This window comes from Adelges cooleyi, unplaced genomic scaffold (assembly GCF_023614345.1).
Source record: "Adelges cooleyi isolate 19-005CV unplaced genomic scaffold, UGA_ACOO_1.1 ACOO_flye_CR_arks_rails_tigmint_CR_PRNA_247, whole genome shotgun sequence".
Lineage (NCBI taxonomy): Eukaryota > Metazoa > Arthropoda > Insecta > Hemiptera > Adelgidae > Adelges > Adelges cooleyi.
In genome coordinates, this window is record NW_026095912.1 from 12,743,057 (window position 1) to 12,763,606 (window position 20,550).

The window sequence follows — 20,550 nt, forward strand, 5'->3', positions numbered from 1 at the left end:
AAAATCATATTTTTATCAGGGGTAGCTAAGACAATTTTTCACAACATTCTGCCATAAAAACTAAAACTCGTTTAAGACTATTTAGGCACCTATTTACTAAACGGTTTAAAGTAAAACATGTAATAAATAACAATATCTAAATTAATCACTTCCTCATTCTCTCCGATAAATCGCTAAAAAGGTTTACTAAATGTTTAGATGGCTCAGTTGCTCATTCGACAAAAACCAAATCGATCAATTAGAAATAGAAAAACAATAGACCATAAAAATAGATTTTTCCTAAACAATAGTAAAATTAATATTGAATACAGTTGAGGTTGAAAGCACCTGGAAGCTGGACATCAGTGACTTTTTTTGTTTTATTCGAGAAATATTAAACAGTTATACTTCCTTCTCGCCTATAACATATACACATGATAATAAGTAACAAAACGTGGACATTTATTTTAATTTTTAAATGTATTTTCCACATCGTAGAACGTAGATAATAGTACAAAAGAGCGTACTCGACTATTTTTTCAAAATAGAATTTTTGGTATTAAAATCAAATGACATTATCCTCAATTCTTAAACTAAATAGTCTGAGCCATAGGAAAATTGATTATTTTTCAAAACATGAGCTTAAATTATATTACCTATTGTTAATGACTTATGCAACCTACTCTTCAATTAATATTTATTGTAGGTAGTTTCAATAATTGTAACTAAAACGAAGCATTAATTAAGGAAAATAATTAATAAAAGAGTAATTAAAACGGAACTAAAATAATAGTTGAACTCTATTATAGGTCAAACAAACATTTTACACGGGATTTATGAAAATTTTATTACATTTTGTTTTGTAAATAATAAAAACGATGTAGCGCAGTCGAAATAAAAACATATTGACACATCTGTGTATGAAAATCCTAACAAAGTATAACTGATTCGAGAATACCGTCAACCTATAAGTTATAGGTAATATACTACTAGTACAACCATCGATTTTGTAACCTATTGTAACAAGTCCTCACCAAACAAAAAAAAAACCAAATTGAAATGATGTTATAGGTTGAAATAATTTAAAAGCAGTGTTTTAAAACAGATATGCATACATTATGTATTTGACGTTGGATTGACAAATGTACAATTGCCTAATAATGAGTAAAAACCCCTAAAATGTTGGTTTAACTAACAATAATAATAGTTAGTAGTTATTGTTTTTATTTGTTGATGGCCACCGCAAAAAACTACTCTTTAAAATGGTCATTTCAATTTTTTAATTGTTAGTATATAATATTAACAAATCCCTACCAACATAATAAATATACTAGAGTATGAAATTGATGTGCAGAATGACAAGATTAGACATAATAATAGGAATGATTATCCAGGACCAGGAAGATCTATTAAGCGGGGTTTCTCAATTAAAAAATTAAAAGTATAGCATTAAATACTAATGTATGTCAATAGATAACTGATATTCTTCTACACATTTTGAATACATATTAGAACCCAGAGATGCATAGTTTGATATTTGATGACATGGAAGATTGTTAAATATATGTAATAATGTTGCAGTACACAATTTACCTAACCTATTTTCTGTAAAATAAAAAAATAAAACACTTACACACCTCTTCGTTAAAGACCTATATGTTTGTATGGTTTTTATACAGCAAATATACTTGTGTACTTATTTACATAGTTGTGCAAATATGCAGCTTACATAATAATGTCACATCTAGGAAATTCAATAGTAACATTTTTGGTATACTTATGTACTTATGTACTAGTATAGTTTTAGTTTTTTTATTTCATTTATACATAAAACAGCATTCAAAGACGGTTGAAATCATTCTTTTTGTCTCACAGTTTATAGAATAATACTATATTTTATCCAAGCTGCTAGCTGTATTCATCCGGACCAACCTTCAAGTCCAGCTGCATCTAAAGAGAAACTGAAGCTGAAGTAATTTATACTAATATTTTAAACTATTAGGTTTTTTTCGTTAGTTTTGTTGAATCATTTAAAATTATTAATTTTCCTAAGTAGCCATTCTTATTTTTTTTTTATTAAAGTCCATGTATCCATAGAGCCCCGGGGAAGAATTAGCCTGTTAGGTTAGGTTAGCAATTCTTATCTAGGAAACTATTATTATTTTAGCTTAAAGAATTATAAATAAAATTATTTTCATAAATATCTATTATCAAAATAAGTTTTTAATATTGTTTGTTAGTATTGTTATATTATATTAAAGTTATAATCGTAACTTAATCATTTGAGTCAAATTTATTCATTATTATAATTAATACTTATCTTAAAACTTTTTTAGGCCAAAAAAAATATTTCCATTTTACAACTTTGTAAATTATTAAATATTAAGTTCTATCACTCTTTGATTTAATAGTTAATTATTGGTATCTGTAAATCCGAACGTAATAAACAATTGTTCTAAATAAAATATATAATATATATATATATATATATATATATATAATTTTTTTTTTTTAATTCAAATACAATTATGTTATATAGAATATATTGAAATAATGTCTAGATACATTTTTATATAATTTATTAATTTTATTACTAAAACATTAAAGCTTAGGTATAGTAATATTTTTTTTTGAACGGCTAAAGTATATTTGTGTTATATTATAGCAATCAAAAACATAATGTTTGAATTTATTTATTTTTTTGGTTAGGGTAATAAAACATTTAGGCTTGTAATAACAAAATAATAATATTGTATTCTTGACTTAACTGCTACTACAATTAAAATATTTGCTAAATTAATTTAAAAAAATTAAAAAAATTTTTTAGGTTTAATTTTTTTTAGAATTCGAGTAATAAATATATATTTTTTTTAAGTAAAAAAATAAATTTCCTCTCAAAACAAAAAAAAACAATAATACCTACCTACATCAAATGTATTATTTTACATAAAATATATTATACATTTTTTTATTGCTTCTTAAAAAGCATGCAAGTTATACGTATATTTAAGTCTATGCGTATTTGAATTGTAATATCGGATTTGTTATGGAATTAATTTTTGTACTTTTAAAACATTTTCAGATTATAGAATTTTCGTTCAACGATTGTTGAAAATGAATCAGCCCAGCATCAGATATAAAAAATATTATGTTGATAGCCTTTCAACGTATCAATTTTGCATGTACATGGGTACAAAACCTTAAACCATATAAGACTTTGATATCACGTTTGCGCACTTAAGAGATCATCCACAAGCGAAGCAAAAATAAAGTAAACAACATTAACTACACACGTTACATATCATCTGATAATATTTTTTTTATCTTCGATGCTAAACCGAAAAGCAGTTGGTTTTATTTATTTTCATTCGCATTTGTAAAAATTCAAATATGGATCTTTCGTTATTTTTTTAACAATACAACTTTTTAATTATTTGATGACAATTTGCGTCTTAAAAGTGTTTAACAATTACCGTCCGGAAGATGTAAAAAGTGATCAAAAAATACCTTTTCAGCTGCACATCGAAGCTAAAGAAAATTGTTTCATCTTTTCTGCATCACACCATGCCCCTATAAATTAATATTAATAATATATTATTTATATTTAAATTTTAAATTATTGTTTTGTTTTAGATTATGCAGATTTACAATTTTTTAGAGAACTTTTTAAAAACCACTGCAGCAAATTAAACTTACCCGTTAAAGAATACGTGAAACAAAGGAAAAACGTAACGATAGTAAAGACAAACGAAGACTTGGTATGTTGGGAACAAATAAGACGGGAGTAAAATTAACCTGACTGTATAGTCTAATAATAATATTTTAATAATATAATATAATGTTATATATTAAATATTGTTTTTGAGATTATTCAGTCAGGTTAATAGTATTCTATCTTGGCTGTTCCTAATATGCCAAGTCTTCGTTTATCTTTAATATCGTTACGTTTTTCCTTTGTTTAGCGCATTCTTTAACGGATAAGATTAATTTGCTGCAATGGTTTTTAAAAAGTCTTAGTCGTTGCCAATATTCCAAGTCTTCTTGTGTTTTTAGTTATATATAATCAGTTATAATTAAATATATATAATTTATATAAGTTATATATAATTTAAATCTAATAATAACATAATTTGTTTTTAAATATTTTTAAATGTTATTAAAAAAAAAGTAAAAGTCACTTTTATAGAGGCTTTTTGAAGTATTATAATTTAAAATCAACGTATTGCTGTAGTGTAATAAATAATAATAAATTTATTTTTTATTTTTTGTATTAAGACTAGAATGATTATTTATAACATTTTTAGGATTATCATTTACATTCTTATATGTAACTCGGATTTTTAACCTTGTCCGCTTCCAATTTCTATTGAATGTTGACAGTACCTATATTTTTTGTTCGTATTAATGAAGTTTTCTATAACTTGAAAAATAAATACAGTAAAAAATAAATAAATTATCTAGAGGGCTTGAAGTCACATTAGGATACACCAGAGATCCTCTAAGCTCTGATCTCCCCGTCCCTAGTTTAGTAGGGACGGCTTAGTAAATAAAATAAAACGAACTTTCAATAAAATCTTTATATATTTTAAAATATTAAATCATCTAAAAATATAACAATTCATAGTACTCCGATACAATATTATATTATAATAACGACTATTTGTATAAAGGAACATTCAATTACATGACGTGATGCCTTTAAACGAAACCACTGATTATAGAGTGTACTAATAAAATGATTTACTAATTCACTATTATTGACTAAATTATAGTACATTCTACAATCAATGGTAAAACAAAGCATCGGGATAATATAATATACAAATAGTTTCCCGGCATTAAAATTATATCAAATAGTAAGTAGTAGTAATTATTAAGAAATACATTTTCCCTTAAAACAATTAACATTAGACACCGTATAAAAAACACAGACTAAACCTTAATTTACATATTAATTTTAAGTTAAACCGCTTTTCAAAACACTTTAGCATTTTACATTTTACCTATAACAAAAAAACTAAGATCTACACACTAAAAAAAAACCTATTTTTTAATAATGTTTTTTCGATTTTTCAAATAAACAGTTTTTTTTTTTTTTGGTTGTTAGAAAAGGCGGTTAATTATTTTGTTCCCTACAAGTTTAAAAAGTCATCCGACAACGGCGCGTTATCGTCGTTTACTTGGTACGCGTTTGCGATTTGTAATTCTTCGAGTTCATCAGTAAGGACTTCGGTGGTCGACGACGACAATGCTATTGTCTGACCACCATTTGTAGTCTCGCCTAAGAAACTGGGATCGAAAGCGAACCCGTCGTCGTTTTGGTGCCAATCCGATTCGTCTTTGAACAAACTCTCGATGATGGCATCGATCGACGGTATGTTGTCGAACTCGTCGTCTGTGTTATAATATAATATTTTAATGTTAAATTTAATTAAATATAAATATTGTAATATATGTATGTACAGACAATGACAATTAGTATTAAGGCCAATCGAACATATAGGGTGATCATAATTTTACGTTACAACCAATTTTTCTGTGAAATAATTTTTTTAGTTAAAAAAATTAAAAAAAAAAAAGTAAATCTGTATTGCCTACACTAAATGATTTAAATAGTTTTTAGTGTTCAAGCTAAAGTTTTGCATAAAGAGTGCAAGTGCGTTAGATGAAAATAAAATTACAGTCCAACACTTGCCTCTCTAATAGGTTTAAACTTCAGTAACACAAAAATAAATTATTTAAAGCTGGTTACCGATCATTTATCACTCCGCTTTTTATAGATAAATTAAATAATAGACTTTACTATTTAAAACTACCTTTTAAATCATATTTTTGACTTGGCTTCTAATTGATTATTTTAGAATATCACTATTTTATTGTTACGATTTTTAGCCAAAAGAAAAAATGATTTTATAATAAAAAATGCAGTATAGTTTTTACAGTTTTTTGTCGATCACCCTGTATATTAGGCCCGGTTTATCAATTATCAATGGTATTTATCAACTGGCGGTAAAACTTATTTAACTAATTTAATTAAAACAAACTCCCCATTAAACCGTTTGTCACTAATAAAATAACAATTAACTGACAAATAAACATAACTGGTACTTAATCCCCAAAATGTAAAAAATATACCAAAACAGCAACACAAATCGACGGCCAATTTTCAATAAAATCATCGTTGAGATTTTAAATTTTAGCGGTTTAAAAAACTATGTGGTCATGTTTTCCAAAGAAATTTACTTCAATTGATAAACCGGGCAGCATTTTGTCTTAGTGGGTTCATTCGAGTTTCAAGCTTATCATTATTTATAATAACATAATCACCTTCGTCCGCAAAATCGCAGTCTAGCAGCGGATCGTACGCGCAAAAAGCGTTGTCCTCCGTATTCTCTTTGCTTGGTCCGGGTAAACTAAAAAAGAAAAATCCCATTAGTAATGAATAATGATAATAAAAAAAATATATTTTAAACCGAGGCACAGTGGTCTGGCACATATTGTCTTTGGACTTTTTGTACGCACGCTATACAATAATACTTTTGTCATCTATAAAATGTCTGGGAGAGGAAGGGACAATTGCGTTTAGATTATACCAATTAAAGACGTGGATTCAGGATTTGTATATGTATTTATCAAGTAAATTGTTCGGGAGCGAGGTGGTAGAAATCATATTATATACAGTTGTAGTAGATTCACTAACGTTTTTAATGCTAATGATTAATATAGTAAAAATACTATTTGAGCAAATAGTGCCCAAGGTTACGGGAACAAATGTGCTTAAAAAAAATATTAATAAAAAACTGCAAAAAATTTCCTCCCCGGCGGGGAATCGAACCCCGGTCTCCCGCGTGACAGGCGGGGATACTTACCACTATACTACCGAGGATTACGTTGAAATGATGATAAAAATTCGACATTTAAGTTGTGACAGCCTTACAATACTAGTCAATTTTACACTTTTAGTAAATAGTAGGTAATTATACAATCATTATAATTATTTACCATACACGACCATTTTTTAAGGAAAAATTTTTTTAACGCATATTTTTAAAACGAATATTTTTGACAAAGTACAGTAACTTTTTATTTTAAAGCAAATTTAATTTGTTTAAGCGATGATATTATAATTAAAAAATGTGCAGTTAATTATTTGATTAAATACATTTTGTGTTATTTATTGTATAGAACACGTGACAAACACAATAAACAACAATAGGTACTTAAAAACTTATAATATAGGTACCTAATATATTAAATGGTTAAGATCAATCAGTTTGATTAGGAATATTATAAATATTTTTTGTACCATACGGCTTACTGAATTAAACTTGATAAAGCTAACGAGTTTTCTAAAAAAATATATAGGTAAACAAATATTTTTTTAGGGTTTGGAAACAGTAGTAAGTACCTAAGTTGGTAATTTCTAATTGAAAATTACTTTAATATCAAAGGTATGATGGACGACTAGGTATATATCTTATATAGGTAATATAAAGATAAAACGTTTGTTTTTATGTCAGCGAAATTCTCAAAAACTAGTTAATCGATTTCGATAAAAAATGTTTGTTCGATTTCTTATCGTTACCTTTCGGTAATAGGTCACAGGCTACTTTTTATCAAAATAGGTTAAGTAATTATTTTATTATTTATCAAACTTAAAAAATGTTATGTTATTTTTTTTTTATTATTGTATCCAAGCTAGTATACCTACCTACACGTACCAAGTTGTTGAGTTTACGATTGGTATTTAGGTAGGTCAAAAATTGATAACGACAACAGTTTTATCCCCAAACAAATTTGCGCGGTTTTTCAACATTCAACTCAGATTTATTATAACTTCGGTTAAACGGTTGGACAACGTCCCGTTAAAATTCTTTATGGAATATTCATTAGGCATTATCATTAAATCTAAATTTCCTTGGATCCCTCACGAGAGAATAAGTTAGACTAGACACGAAGATGGGTCAGAGGAGTGGTAGGGGTGAGAGGGTGGCATTGTGGCAATATAATTTGGCTCCTTACTTGAAAAAAGTCCAATTCTCTTCGAACGATGCGTTTTCGACTTTTACTGACGATTCTTTTTGGTGGCATATGTCAAACGTTTTCAACATAGGAATGCATTCTGTCAAGGGGTACCGGTTAGGCGGCAAGTTCTTTTTAGCCGATCTTTTCCTAGAGGTTTTCGGTTTTTTTTTGCTATCCGCAGCCTTGAAAAAAATGAACTTGTTCCGCATTTTCCGACCTAGCTGGGAAATTGACGACTTGAGCTTGGCTCGTAAAACTTTGGTATTTTTGTACTGGCGTTTACCGTCGTTCCGTTTGAACCATTTGACGTTTTTCAACGTGCAATTCGGTCTCTACGCAAAAAAATTACAACATTAAACATTTAGGCTTTGGCTAATGAAAACAAACGTTTTTTTAACGCACGTTTCAATCATTGTTCAAAACAATATTTCTAATTTGCACTTTGGTTTTAAACAAATTAAATAATTTATATTATTATAATAACTCTAGTGTCATGTCGAGACTAATGTCCCAACTACAACGCACCACTAACGATTAGATAGTTAACATAAATCATAGTGTTAATCAGCTCATTAAAACTGTGTATTATTGTAAAAAATCTCTGTTAGTAACAAGTACAGCTCAGAAATCGATTGATATTAGCTTATAAATTGCAGAGATTTAGGTATCTAATTCGAGTGTTGGTAAACCAACCAATTATTACAACTTTTTTTGTTTTTTGAATAATTTTATTTTTCTAACATCCTGAAATCATGAAATTTTATTCGAATCGTCAAATGTTCATTTAATGCACACTGATTACCAGGGTTGTTTTACATTGCAAAACAATTAAAAATTTAAGTTGTCGAAAAAAAGGCTCATTATTTATTTGTAATAAAAACATGTTATAACATAATATTATTATTATTATTATCAAGTTCGTCTTGTTATAAGATAATAATTAATATGAAACATTACACAATAATATTGTTATTAAAACAATTTAAAATTTAAAACCATGGTAATTTTGGAATTAACTTTGCGAGCTTAAGGTTATTATTTTATAACTTTTAACGAAATTACTTTTTTTATTTTTAATTAGCTAATAAACTAGTTTTAAAAAAGTAACTTTTCTCACCTTAGAATGTAAGCAGTAAGCACCTATTTTATGATATATAATCAATTTAAAACTTTCATACTGCGGTCGGATTATAAAATTTAAAGTAACCATAATCTTTAGGATAATATGTATAACAAAATAATTTCTAATATACTATAAGACGTTATAATGTCACTATTTACTATTGTGAGTACAAAATATCTATACTTTTTCTAAACGATAAAAACTATAGTAGCAATGGTAGCTGTAATTGCATGTTAAATACCTACATTAATATTTACCCTAAATAGGTACATCCAAATTGTTCAACTATAAATGTATTCAATTACATTTTTGTATTATTGATTCACATGCGTTTTAACTATTAATTATCTGTCATGCTGAACTTTCAAACTCGGTAAATAGTTGGAGGCACGCGTTTGCTTAACCCTTAATCGGCGTTCTGTGTTTGTTAAAATGCTAAAGTAAGTTCTACGCAAAAACGTCCAACAGTCAATACAAATAAAACAAACAGCACAATACTAACGAACCCGATTGAATTACCGAAGAAACTTGAGCTTTTAAAATAAGTTATAAGCGGCAAACATCACTATTAGGACCCTATGCGAAACCTGAGCATTATACGTTTCGTCCATTGTAAAAATGAATTATCTCGTTATAATTTAATTTTGAAATAATGAGCTTATTGTAAGTTAATGTGTAGCAAAACAAATTCAAGTTTTCGAATATTTATTTATTTTTTGAAGTTGCTTCTCTTTTATAATGAAAGATACGACTAAACGTGACTCCGTTAAGCAAAGATGTATATTTTATAAATATGGAGTTAAATTACTTTTACAACAAACGACCCATATGTATATTAGTCAGCATTCAATAATTATTTTGTTTGCTATTGTACGGATGCTTTTCCGACGCAATAATTTTGGAATAAATATTAATTTGCTATAAAAAAAACTGTCTTAAGCGTTTAAAAATAGTATACACAAGTATACTAGTTAGTTGTTACCCGAAAAAATCTCTGGCTGAGTGCCTGCGTAGGACGAATAGTGAAATGTAAATGGCCGATTGTTTAGTTCTTCAACTGTTCCAAGTACTACCCAGTCTGCCTCCGGTCACGTTCTTTTAAGTGAATCCGCAGACAAATTAAAGCTCATATTATTTTTGGATAGATACCAAATATTTGGTGGGAGTTATAAAAAAAACTTGTGAATTTTTGTGTAAATGTTTTACCAGTTGAATAATCTGGTCCCTGGAAATGGTAAGTTTCTACACAATTTGATTTCATTTGATGTAAAACTAACAGCAAGAAATATACATAATACAAGAATGCATTGTTATCCAAAATTGCCGAAATCAAGAAAAGAAATTCACGAATCATTCAGTTATTAGACATAAAAACAAATAGAGGTGTATTATATTATTTCTTAATGACAATAAGGAGCAAAATGAAATCTTTGCATTTTAATGTAATTAACTATTATTGATTTTTTAAAAGAATTTTATTTTATACACATAGATGGCATTTTTTAATTGATCAGTCATTTGAAAAATACCATTAATATTTTTTTATTAAAATCGTTATAACTATAAACCATGAATATTTTTTAAATTTACAAAAATATTTTGAAAGGTGACACGTTCACCTTCATAATGCTTTACTAGACATTTAATATTGTTTATTTTTATTGATAGAAAAAAACGTGATTAAATTAGAAGAATTAAATTATAATTGCAGGTAAACCGTTTACCTGTAGTCCGTAGAAGGAGGTCACGTCCAAATGTTTTTGCGTCAAAGTTTGGTCGGTCGGTTCTTTTTGCACCGAGTTTGCCGCAGAGGGTGTCTTTTCGATAGCAATACTACTGGTAACAGATATTTGGCTGCTGTCGGTCAATGTGAGGTCGGTAAACGTGCAAGTACTGCCGCGAAGACGGTCTTCCGGATTGTCTCCTGCCAATTCCGGCAACGGCAGTACACCCGTAAGATTCTGATAGTCGCTGTCCCAAAACGGATTTTCGTCATCGAATAAACGGCGTTTAACCGCCACCGGAGTACTGATCGGTTCGATTAACCGTCCGTTTGTGTCTGAAACTCATCAACTCACCATTGCAATTATTAGTGTACTTTTAATACGATAATGACGTTAAAACGGTTCGGAATTAAAACACATTCTCGTCATGTGTAATTACACTTTAAAACGGTTTAAAAACGTCAACCCGTTTCCAAAATGAAAACGCTCGCGCAGCGCGCTATGTAGTTAAAGAAATTAAAACAGTTTTTAACCACCCTTCACTGCACAATATTTATTTTTAGAATCGAACACTTTATTCGGGTCAATTCGGTTCATCGTTATTCGCACAACCCTAATTTCATCCAAAATCATTTTATTCTATTTATACAGTGGCCGAGATGCCCAGCTTCGCCAAGGGCACACGTTATTAGATTACATTTGCGCAAACAATGGCGCTAATCGGCTAATAGAGACAGGAAGGATAGCCCTCTAGAAATTATTTGAGAGTATAGTGATAATTTCGATTTATACCAAAAGTTGACCTTATTTTTAGAGTCAAAGAACACGATGCGAGTGTAGACTAGCATAATATTATTAAAGCTAACATAAAACTTTTGTTTCTGGACTCAAGATATCTTCCAAACCTAGAGGTTACTAAGAAACCGTTTTCTTCATGTAGAAACCCACAGTGTTGTAAAGTATTTTGAAAAAAGTAAAAACTATTCAATTATTGCAATAAAATTTTAAGTATCAATTATATATTGTAAATACTTCCGGTATAAAATTGATTATAATTATGGATAGTTCAATTTAAATAAAGTGGTCATACAATGCAAACGAGAACCATTTTTTGTAAAATGATCCAGGCCTCCAGGCTCCAACTATATTCTGTGTTATTTTTCTGTGAGATTTCATTAAAAAATAATCGTTTGTTTCCAAAGATTATATGATAGAAAACTTCATTAGGTATGTTTTAGTGACAAGGAGTATACAAAAAAATTAATTTTAATAAAAAGAAAAAGCAGGTTACTTTGTTTTATATTTGCTTAGCCGTCTTGTTAACGTTAACACATTTTTTTAACCTACGTTGTAAACAACTAATAAAACAAATAAAACAAAAATCAGATCACTATTCCCTTTCAAATTTTCAATAATACATTTTTATAGTTATAAAATGTATATCAATTCATCTAGATAAACCACAAATGCAAGTAGTTGCCATTATTAGTTTCCAAAAAGATATGAAAAAAAATGTTATGGTAAAACTTTAAACGTACAGTTTCGACTTTCGCATATTATTTGACTTATCTATATAGTAATAGTTAATGTCTAACACCGCTTTCATCCTCACCAGTTCGGCTTAATTTATTTTTAGGCTATAATTTTAATATTGTGTTGACTATATTTTTAACGTTTAAGCCAATCTGGTTAGAACGGCCATCTTACTGTCGAAGAATTTTAATATAATATAAGATAACAACAAATTATTTACTACGATACCTGCTGTAGTGAACTGTAGCTGGGTCGTCATATCGGCTGCTAGCAGTATATAATAATAATTAATGTATTTTTAAAGTACCTAGTTATTTATTGCGACTATTTCGATGACATTCTATCCCGCACCTGCAGGGTCACTTATATCAAAACAATTACTCCTACAGAAACATTCACCGATTGCCATCATAGGTATTTGGCTATTGTGCGTTTACCACCAACCGTGACCAAAATCTTTGACCACGATCATACCAGTGCGACCGCCATAGAGTTTATAATATTATATACCGCGATAAGTTCCAAATACAGACAACTTTACTATACTATGGTACCTTATATTGAATATACTTATTCTCCTTATATCTATTATGCTCTTATGTTGAAATTATTTAAATTTTGACATCAAACTCCAATCATAGCATGTAACTATGCTAAATTAACTAACAATTTGTCAAGTCACGTGATTAATATATAAATATTTGTAGTATAATTATAATATTTCTATTTGAAATAAATGTCCATTGTCCAAGGTTTGTTGTGAATATACTATTACTACAATATATACTCAATGATGTATATGTATGTAGGTACGAAAAAAAAGCTCATTTATTTCAGTTATCATTGCGATGTGGTATTCTCGTTTCTCTCTCATATTACATTACAGTAATTCAAAATTTATTTTATTGGTGTTATATTTATTTGGTAATCATTTAAGCCCATCTAAATCATTTGCTTACGCGTATAAAACGCAACACAAATACCACAAGGAGAAATGTATGTGTCTTTAAGTGACACGCCGCCACTCGTTATCGTTAGGAATACACAATTTACATGGTAGTTGGCACAATAGTGTATCGTCATAATATATCAGCTATGCCTTTTATGCGTTTACGGTGTACATGGAATATGGATACCTGCTGAATGCTGTGACACCGCAAGAAATGATCATGGGTGATTAAATATAAATAATCAGCTTTTGTAAAGAGTTAATAATTTTTCATTTTAATAATGACATAATAGTAATAATATCATATGTGTTTACAAATTTAAATTAACAACGATCCGTTTAAGTTTTAAAAAAATAGAATTTTACACAAGTCTAAACATTATAATAATGATGATGATACATATTATAAATGAATGTGTAATAACATTTAAAATCATGGTAATAATTAATATACCTAATATATGTTTATCGGCATACGATAACTACATATGGCTCTCAGTCCATTACAATAATATATTATTTTACAAGTTACTGTGTTATTTATACACACACATATATATATATATATATATAAACACGCACAAGTGTAAATATGTATTATAAGTAATCACGTTTACTGGATATATATGTATATATATTTTTACTATTTATTACATTATAATACTGTACGAAAATTGACGAAAACAACGATACGCATTAGCTTAACAATTTAACAACATTTAAAAAAAAAAAATATTTATATAATATTATAATACAACTACGTCAATGAAATTACACGGTCATGGTGAGATACACGAAATGTGTATAGTTTCTATATAAACACTTCGAAAAGCGAGTAATTATTACAATTAGTTTGTTTTATTTAAGAAATATTAAAATGTTGTTCTATGTAGGTAATATTATATTCTTCCATCATGCTTATCGTGTACTACAATTATTAATAATAATGAAACAAAAAATTATCTTTTCAATTAATTTGGCTAAATTTGTGTGCAAAAAACATAGTATATTAATTTAAACAAAATTGTTTCTAAAAATAAAACAAGAAAACGTCAAAGTAAAGTTTACATAAACGGGTATTTGTTTTATTTTTATTATTGTACAATAATATACTATAGTGATTGCTTCCCCGTAAAATAGATACTAATAATTTGTTTTATTTTTTCTATTTGTAATATTTTTATAAATTATATCATAATTCGATCGATTTAAATTAGTTTTAAAACTACATAACATTAATATTTTTTTATTTTTTTATTATAAAAGAACAATAATTATTTAATAATAATAGTTGGTAGTGGAATGTATTGTGTTAATATTATATAATATTGATGTTGATGATAATAATTGAAATAATAGTAATAATAATAATATTAATATATTCTATAACGACGACTAACTACGACGACGTTTATTTTGAAACAGCAAAACCAATTTCATTCACATTTGCTTTTTACTGTCACCATGATTTGGTTGGTTTGGTGAATTAAATATAAGGCACTAATGAATACTGCATTGGCACTGAAACAAAACGTTTTGATTGTTTTTTTTTAAAAAATAAAAGAAGCAAAAAAATATTTTGAAAACTTTATTAAGAAATGTCGATTATACGCTGATTACGGAAGAGTTAATAGTTTGAAAACTAATATGATAATATATAATATAGTACGCTGACAGATTAAAATACTTTCAAATGTAATTAAAAAAAATTATGTGTAAGCCATAAAAAATGTAATTTATTTTTTTTAAAAATGTCTAATAACTACATTGTTTTGTAATTACCAAAAATGAAATATTTTATTAAATGGAAATTATAAACATATTTTATAAACTATATAATTGCATAAACTTTACATTTTACTCCCTAACAAATAGATAGTGTGGCTCTAATGTATTAAGCATTACTATCTGTTATTGTAGGAACAATAATGGACTATTCAATTAATTATTTCATCAATCACAGCTGTTTGTAAATTTTAATAACAGAATTTGGTCAATTGTACAATAAGTCCAATGTAATGCGATACGACGACACAGATTGTGCAATGAACTAAAAATTACACTTGCATGAAGAGTATTAGGTTTTGGTAGTATTTGTTTATTTATAATACACATAATATGGAATTGGTTAATCAAGTATTTCACTTACTGTCCTTCTTTGAAGTAATCTTTAAGCGTATTACTGAACCGTTTGGAATATTTGACAAATTCACGTTTTCGCTGTTCTAACGCTTGTTTATTACTGGGTCCAGGTATGTAGCCAGACACTTCGTTTACAGCGTCGAGTAATTTTTTTATTGCACTAGCTATCTCTCTGAAATAACAACACAAAAACATAAATGACAATTAATTATTAGTTGTCACACACAACTCTTGATAACGGTTTATGTCATGTAAATCATATTAAAAAATAAAATTACAAAGTTTACACAACATAATTGAAAGTGAAATATCCCTGTTTATGTCAATAGAACTGTATTTCTATAGACTTTTAGCCTATAAGGACTATAGTTTTTCTAAACCGTAATAACTTGAATTTCTGTTGCTCATTTTAAATGATTTGTACTACAACTGTGGTTTTATTTACAAAATTATCAAATTTCTCAAGTTAACTTCAGTTTAATCAACGTTTAGCTACGATGTGGAGCTGAGAACCTTCTCATAAAAATAGTTTACATATTTTTCAACTTATAAAGTACCATCAGCACTATAACTTTTTAAAAAGTAGTCTAATTACTTCCAAACTTGTATGGTACATTCTTGAGTTATAGAACTACCAATATTCGTACACACACAAAACAAAAAAGATAAAAAAAAAAACACTCACCTAGAAAGGATGGAAAATTTTCTTTTTTGTATTCTAAAATGTTTTAAAGAAAATCAAATTTTAACTCTTTGATGAAAAAGCGAGTAGTAAAAAGCTCCAAATGTTTTTAAATATTTACATATTTTTCAACTTGAAATTGTGATAACTTTTTTAAAAATATTTAAATAAAAATAGTTCTTAATTTGAATATTTATTGTAGTAAATTTCTAAGTTACTAAGTGCGAGTGAATATAACCGAAAAATATGTATTTTACACAATCTTTAAACAGATAACTATTTGTTAATGTTATAGTAGTCAATATTGTCATAGTCATTTTATCATACCTTCTTTCCAAAACAAATTTACTTCAAGGTCACTTTACCCCGAATGGTATTAGTGATGTACACAAATATAAAAATTTCAATCAGTATCCACTCCGAATTTAAATGTGTTTGTTTAAAATATATAGTAAATAAATAACGTAATCATTTACTTAATTGTCTCCAAAAAGGTTTTGCGGTCAGTTATTTCATCTGGAATGCGACTTAAAATCCTTTTTAGAGCCATTGATTTTTTGTTGAGTTCTTGAAAAGCATCTTCGGATCTGTTCAGCCGATATTCTCCACCTGAAATAAATCAAAGTAATAACAGTTAAAATACAGCTCTACTACTCACACACGCGACGAGTATTAGTCGAGTGTATAAAAAATTAGTAGTAAACATTATAATACACAAGTAAAATTTAAATTACAAAAAAAAGGCAATTTTAGGTTTTGTCAATACTTGACATTAAAAAAATACAATGATTGTGTTAAAAGAAAAATACATAAATAAATCCGTTTGTGTATTGAATTTGACTGCCTAATAGCTTTAAATAAATTTAACACACGTGGGTAACCCACATGATTCTTTTAAACTAGTATTTTTTTTACATTGAAATAATTTCTGTTTAAATTAATTATAATGGTCAAAAATATTAATCAAGTTTATGATGATAAAATATTACACATGATTTTTGCATAAAACAATAAAACCTAACCAGCTATTATTAAACACATTAATTTTTGACACTAGACCGCGTCAATATAAATCTATTGAATATAATATTACTGTTTATGCTCAGATTGTGTTATTATCAAATTTGGAGAAAAAAAAAATGAGTTCATTAAACACACCATATTACAATCGTGTTAAAAAAACAACCAGTATAATTGCTTAATCAAAATAGAACACCCAATATCTACTCAGGACTCCCTGTAAAAGTAAAAAATTCTTAAAGGCAATTCAACACTATTTAATTTTATGTTAATATCGGAGATGAGTCTTTAACGGAGTTAAAGCATTTTTAACATAATATCTAGATTAAGCAATAATGGCTATATTTGCATTATTTTCACACAAGGTACACATTGGTAATTTATAAATAAATTAAAAAGTTTTCACTAAACTTTTTTTTTAATTATAAAATTAAACGAAATTGTTGTTTTAATTATTAGACTTGATTAAATTCTCATTTAGACACAGAAAATCCGATTAATTTATTAAATTACAATACATAAGCAATGATCAACTGTTTTTTGGACGATTCCTAAACAAAATTAAATGTTATTAAAAATAGTTTATGAAACATCAAACTGTATATTATATCTAGTCTACTCTATTCTACCACACTTAAGACTGCAACCAATGTACAAAGTCCAAGGTACCTAAACACTTTTATCTGTGAGATAAGATTTGAAGAAATTTAAATATTATTGTGATATGTTATATTATTTATCAAAGATATAACTATACCAAGTCGGCAGAAATATTTTTTACGTTGTAACAAGAGGAAAATTTAAAAGAAAAATGTTAAAACACAAAATCAAAAAACCAATACTTTTTCAGTTAAAAATTCATATCAACCTTCATTTATCAATTTCAATAAATTGTTTACTTTTATTTTATATTACTTTTAAAAAACTAATAAACGTTCAACACTCGAAAGCTTTTAAACTAATTACTAAATTTAGAGGTAAGTTAGTATATTTAGTAGTAGGTTTAATGCTAATAGGTAGGTAGGTACATAAGTAATACTTTTTTTTTATAACAACAATAAAATACAAACCATCGTGATCCGACACCGAGCCTTGGAGCCTCAGAATACTCTCGTTCATATTTATGCTAATATCACTTTTTTTCATTATACCGGCAACCAAATTGTACGCAAACCCTGGATGAGCATTTTCGGTTTTGAATAGTGCCGACCTTAGCGTTTGCGAGGCCGAAACATTATGCTTCTCCAACTGAAAACCATCGGATTAATTGGATTATTAAACATACATCAAGTGTTTATCACAGCGATGAAAATAGCCATAATAATGAACAATAATTTTTTTTTATTAAATATGATAAATTTACATAATTGTGTTACGATTTATAAACACAAAGCATATAAATAACAAGTATGTGATTTAAATCATTTACTAAAAAAAAGTGAAAACAGCGATCAACTGGCAACGTATTCCATGTATTTAAAGATCGATTTTACTAAATTAAAGTTTATCGACACACTATATTGATTGTTTTGTTCATCATGTTAATTTAATTCCCGTATTGTACCACCACTAGTTAATCATTTTAATGAAACATGTATTATCAGTGTTAAAAAAAAAAAGAGTTGTAAATATTTCAGAGATCAAATTTAAATTATAAAACTAAATTGTTAATTTTAGGTTATGTCAATTCTTTACATTAAAAAATATTTGAATGGAGTAAAAAAATAAAAATACAATAAAATAAATGCATTACGTGTGTTGAATTTGATTGTCCAACGACTTAAATTAAAACTAATACACGTAACTCATGTTGTATCTAACTATATCTTATCGGGTAAATCAAACTGAGTCACGGGCAATTACAGTGATGGCGACTATTTTACATTAGACATTATTTGTTGTGGAGGATATTCATACAACCAACATCTTTCATCATTAATAAACGATTTCCCGACACGAGACCCTAATATGAATCTTATACTGTCGAGTTTAATATTATGCACTTTAGTTTTTATACCCAAAGTGTGTATAATTATTATAATATTGCACCACAACTACTACCATGACGAGGTATTGTTTTTGAATACGATCCATAGTGACACACACATACCTGCGACAAAATCGGTCTGATGAGGACCGGAAGGATTAAAGAACTGACGGGTGTCTCGTCGTTCATTTTCATCATTCGTCGACGATGTCCAGCCGCGATGACAATACGACAACAGTACGACTAGACCGTCCGGTCCCAAGTCAAACAGTGGCAGTGGCCGTCCAACGGTTACATGTTATGTTCACGAGGCCTGCAAAACGGTTTTCGACAAAATTCAAACAAATTTTCAACACTTGGCTATGTGTAAAAACACGTAAATACGCGGTCGACGAGCAGGACTTACCACAATGTACTGTTTTCGGAAAAAACTAGACACCGATTTTGACGTCGGCGGTTATCGTTTAAGACGGGACGGGATTTTTGAAAAAAAAAAATTTCAAACGGCAAACACTACAGTAGCCGCTGCGGTGGCTAATAGTTATGTCGGAAAAAACGAAAAAAACGCTATCAAAAATAATAATATTACAATTTATGTTATATCAAAAGATCCCGGACGCGACCAACCTTTTTCTGGTGGTGGTGGTGGTGGTCGTCGTCGTCCAACATGACGGATATGATAATTATCAATCAACAACAATATTAATTGTTGATAACAAAACTTGGGTCCGGCGTCGACCCGCTGAGCGCTGCAGCCTACAGCAGCAGATGACCGCGGTTGTTGTCTGTTGACGGTTTTTTTTTTTTTTATTGTATCAAATAGATTATGGGATAATGTTTTTTTTTCTACAGTACCAAATGTTGCCCTCCACTGTACACTGTACGGTATAATGAACTTGTACAAAAACCATTACAAGAGATTCCACTCAAAATTAACATATCATTCCAATCCTTCCATTAACACACACGCGTCTTCCCACACATTACCACCAAATATTGTCTCCCGCCGTTTACAGAAAAATGAATCCCACAGACCAGCTATTACAATAAAATGTTACAGCCTGGTAAAAATAATAATTCCGAGGTTCTGTTACGGTTTCCTCTCTCACTCTCGTGTTGTCATTTTGTAAATAAAAACATTTTACTTATTATTGTTATTATGTTTTAAAATAAAAAAAAAACGAAAATATTGCAATCTAAAAAGTAGAAATACAAAACACTCGTGTACGTTACCACTTACCTGTAGGCCTGTAATTAATAATTGTTTTTTCTATCGTTATATTTATTAAAAATACGAATTTTAGTTACCCAACAAAACATTGTTGTCGACGTATCTACGGGTTGGCGTACTTACTTGTCTTCGGTTAGCTTTTAAAATGTTTAATA

General features: G+C 28.2%; 2 protein-coding genes, 1 long non-coding RNA gene and 1 other non-coding gene across 6 annotated transcripts; 1 reads left to right on the forward strand and 3 right to left on the reverse strand.

Moving 5' to 3' along the window:
* Nucleotides 1-1,852: 1,852 nt before the first annotated feature.
* LOC126836997 (uncharacterized) lies at nucleotides 1,853-4,006 on the forward strand. The gene is made up of 3 exons (XR_007685427.1): nucleotides 1,853-1,951; nucleotides 3,062-3,250; nucleotides 3,613-4,006. It is a non-coding gene; the product is annotated as an uncharacterized LOC126836997 (long non-coding RNA).
* A 1,065-nt stretch (nucleotides 4,007-5,071) lies between these two features.
* Nucleotides 5,072-12,643, reverse strand: LOC126837195 (uncharacterized). Its single transcript, XM_050571018.1, has 5 exons — nucleotides 12,613-12,643; nucleotides 10,852-11,186; nucleotides 8,002-8,336; nucleotides 6,307-6,392; nucleotides 5,072-5,374 (listed from the first exon to the last, which is right to left on the reverse strand). The coding sequence occupies exons 1-5, from the start codon at nucleotides 12,641-12,643 to the stop codon at nucleotides 5,112-5,114; spliced, it is 1,050 nt and encodes a 349-aa protein (XP_050426975.1). The 3' UTR covers nucleotides 5,072-5,111.
* Trnad-guc (transfer RNA aspartic acid (anticodon GUC)) lies at nucleotides 6,794-6,865 on the reverse strand. Its single transcript has one exon. It is a non-coding gene; the product is annotated as a tRNA-Asp (tRNA).
* Nucleotides 12,644-13,645: 1,002 nt separating the features above from the next.
* On the reverse strand, nucleotides 13,646-20,532 carry LOC126836504 (programmed cell death protein 10). Of its 3 annotated transcripts, XM_050569981.1 has the most exons (8): nucleotides 19,792-19,808; nucleotides 19,571-19,731; nucleotides 19,288-19,477; nucleotides 18,248-18,425; nucleotides 16,634-16,766; nucleotides 16,161-16,193; nucleotides 15,483-15,647; nucleotides 13,646-14,854 (listed from the first exon to the last, which is right to left on the reverse strand). In XM_050569981.1, the coding sequence occupies exons 3-8, from the start codon at nucleotides 19,360-19,362 to the stop codon at nucleotides 14,770-14,772; spliced, it is 669 nt and encodes a 222-aa protein (XP_050425938.1). In that variant the 5' UTR covers nucleotides 19,363-19,477; nucleotides 19,571-19,731; nucleotides 19,792-19,808; the 3' UTR covers nucleotides 13,646-14,769. The 3 variants fall into 3 exon arrangements, with proteins under 3 accessions (XP_050425938.1, XP_050425939.1, XP_050425940.1); XM_050569982.1 differs by lacking the exons at nucleotides 19,571-19,731; nucleotides 19,792-19,808 and adding an exon at nucleotides 20,405-20,532; XM_050569983.1 differs by lacking the exon at nucleotides 16,161-16,193 and having other exon boundaries at nucleotides 19,571-19,909.
* Nucleotides 20,533-20,550: the final 18 nt, after the last annotated feature.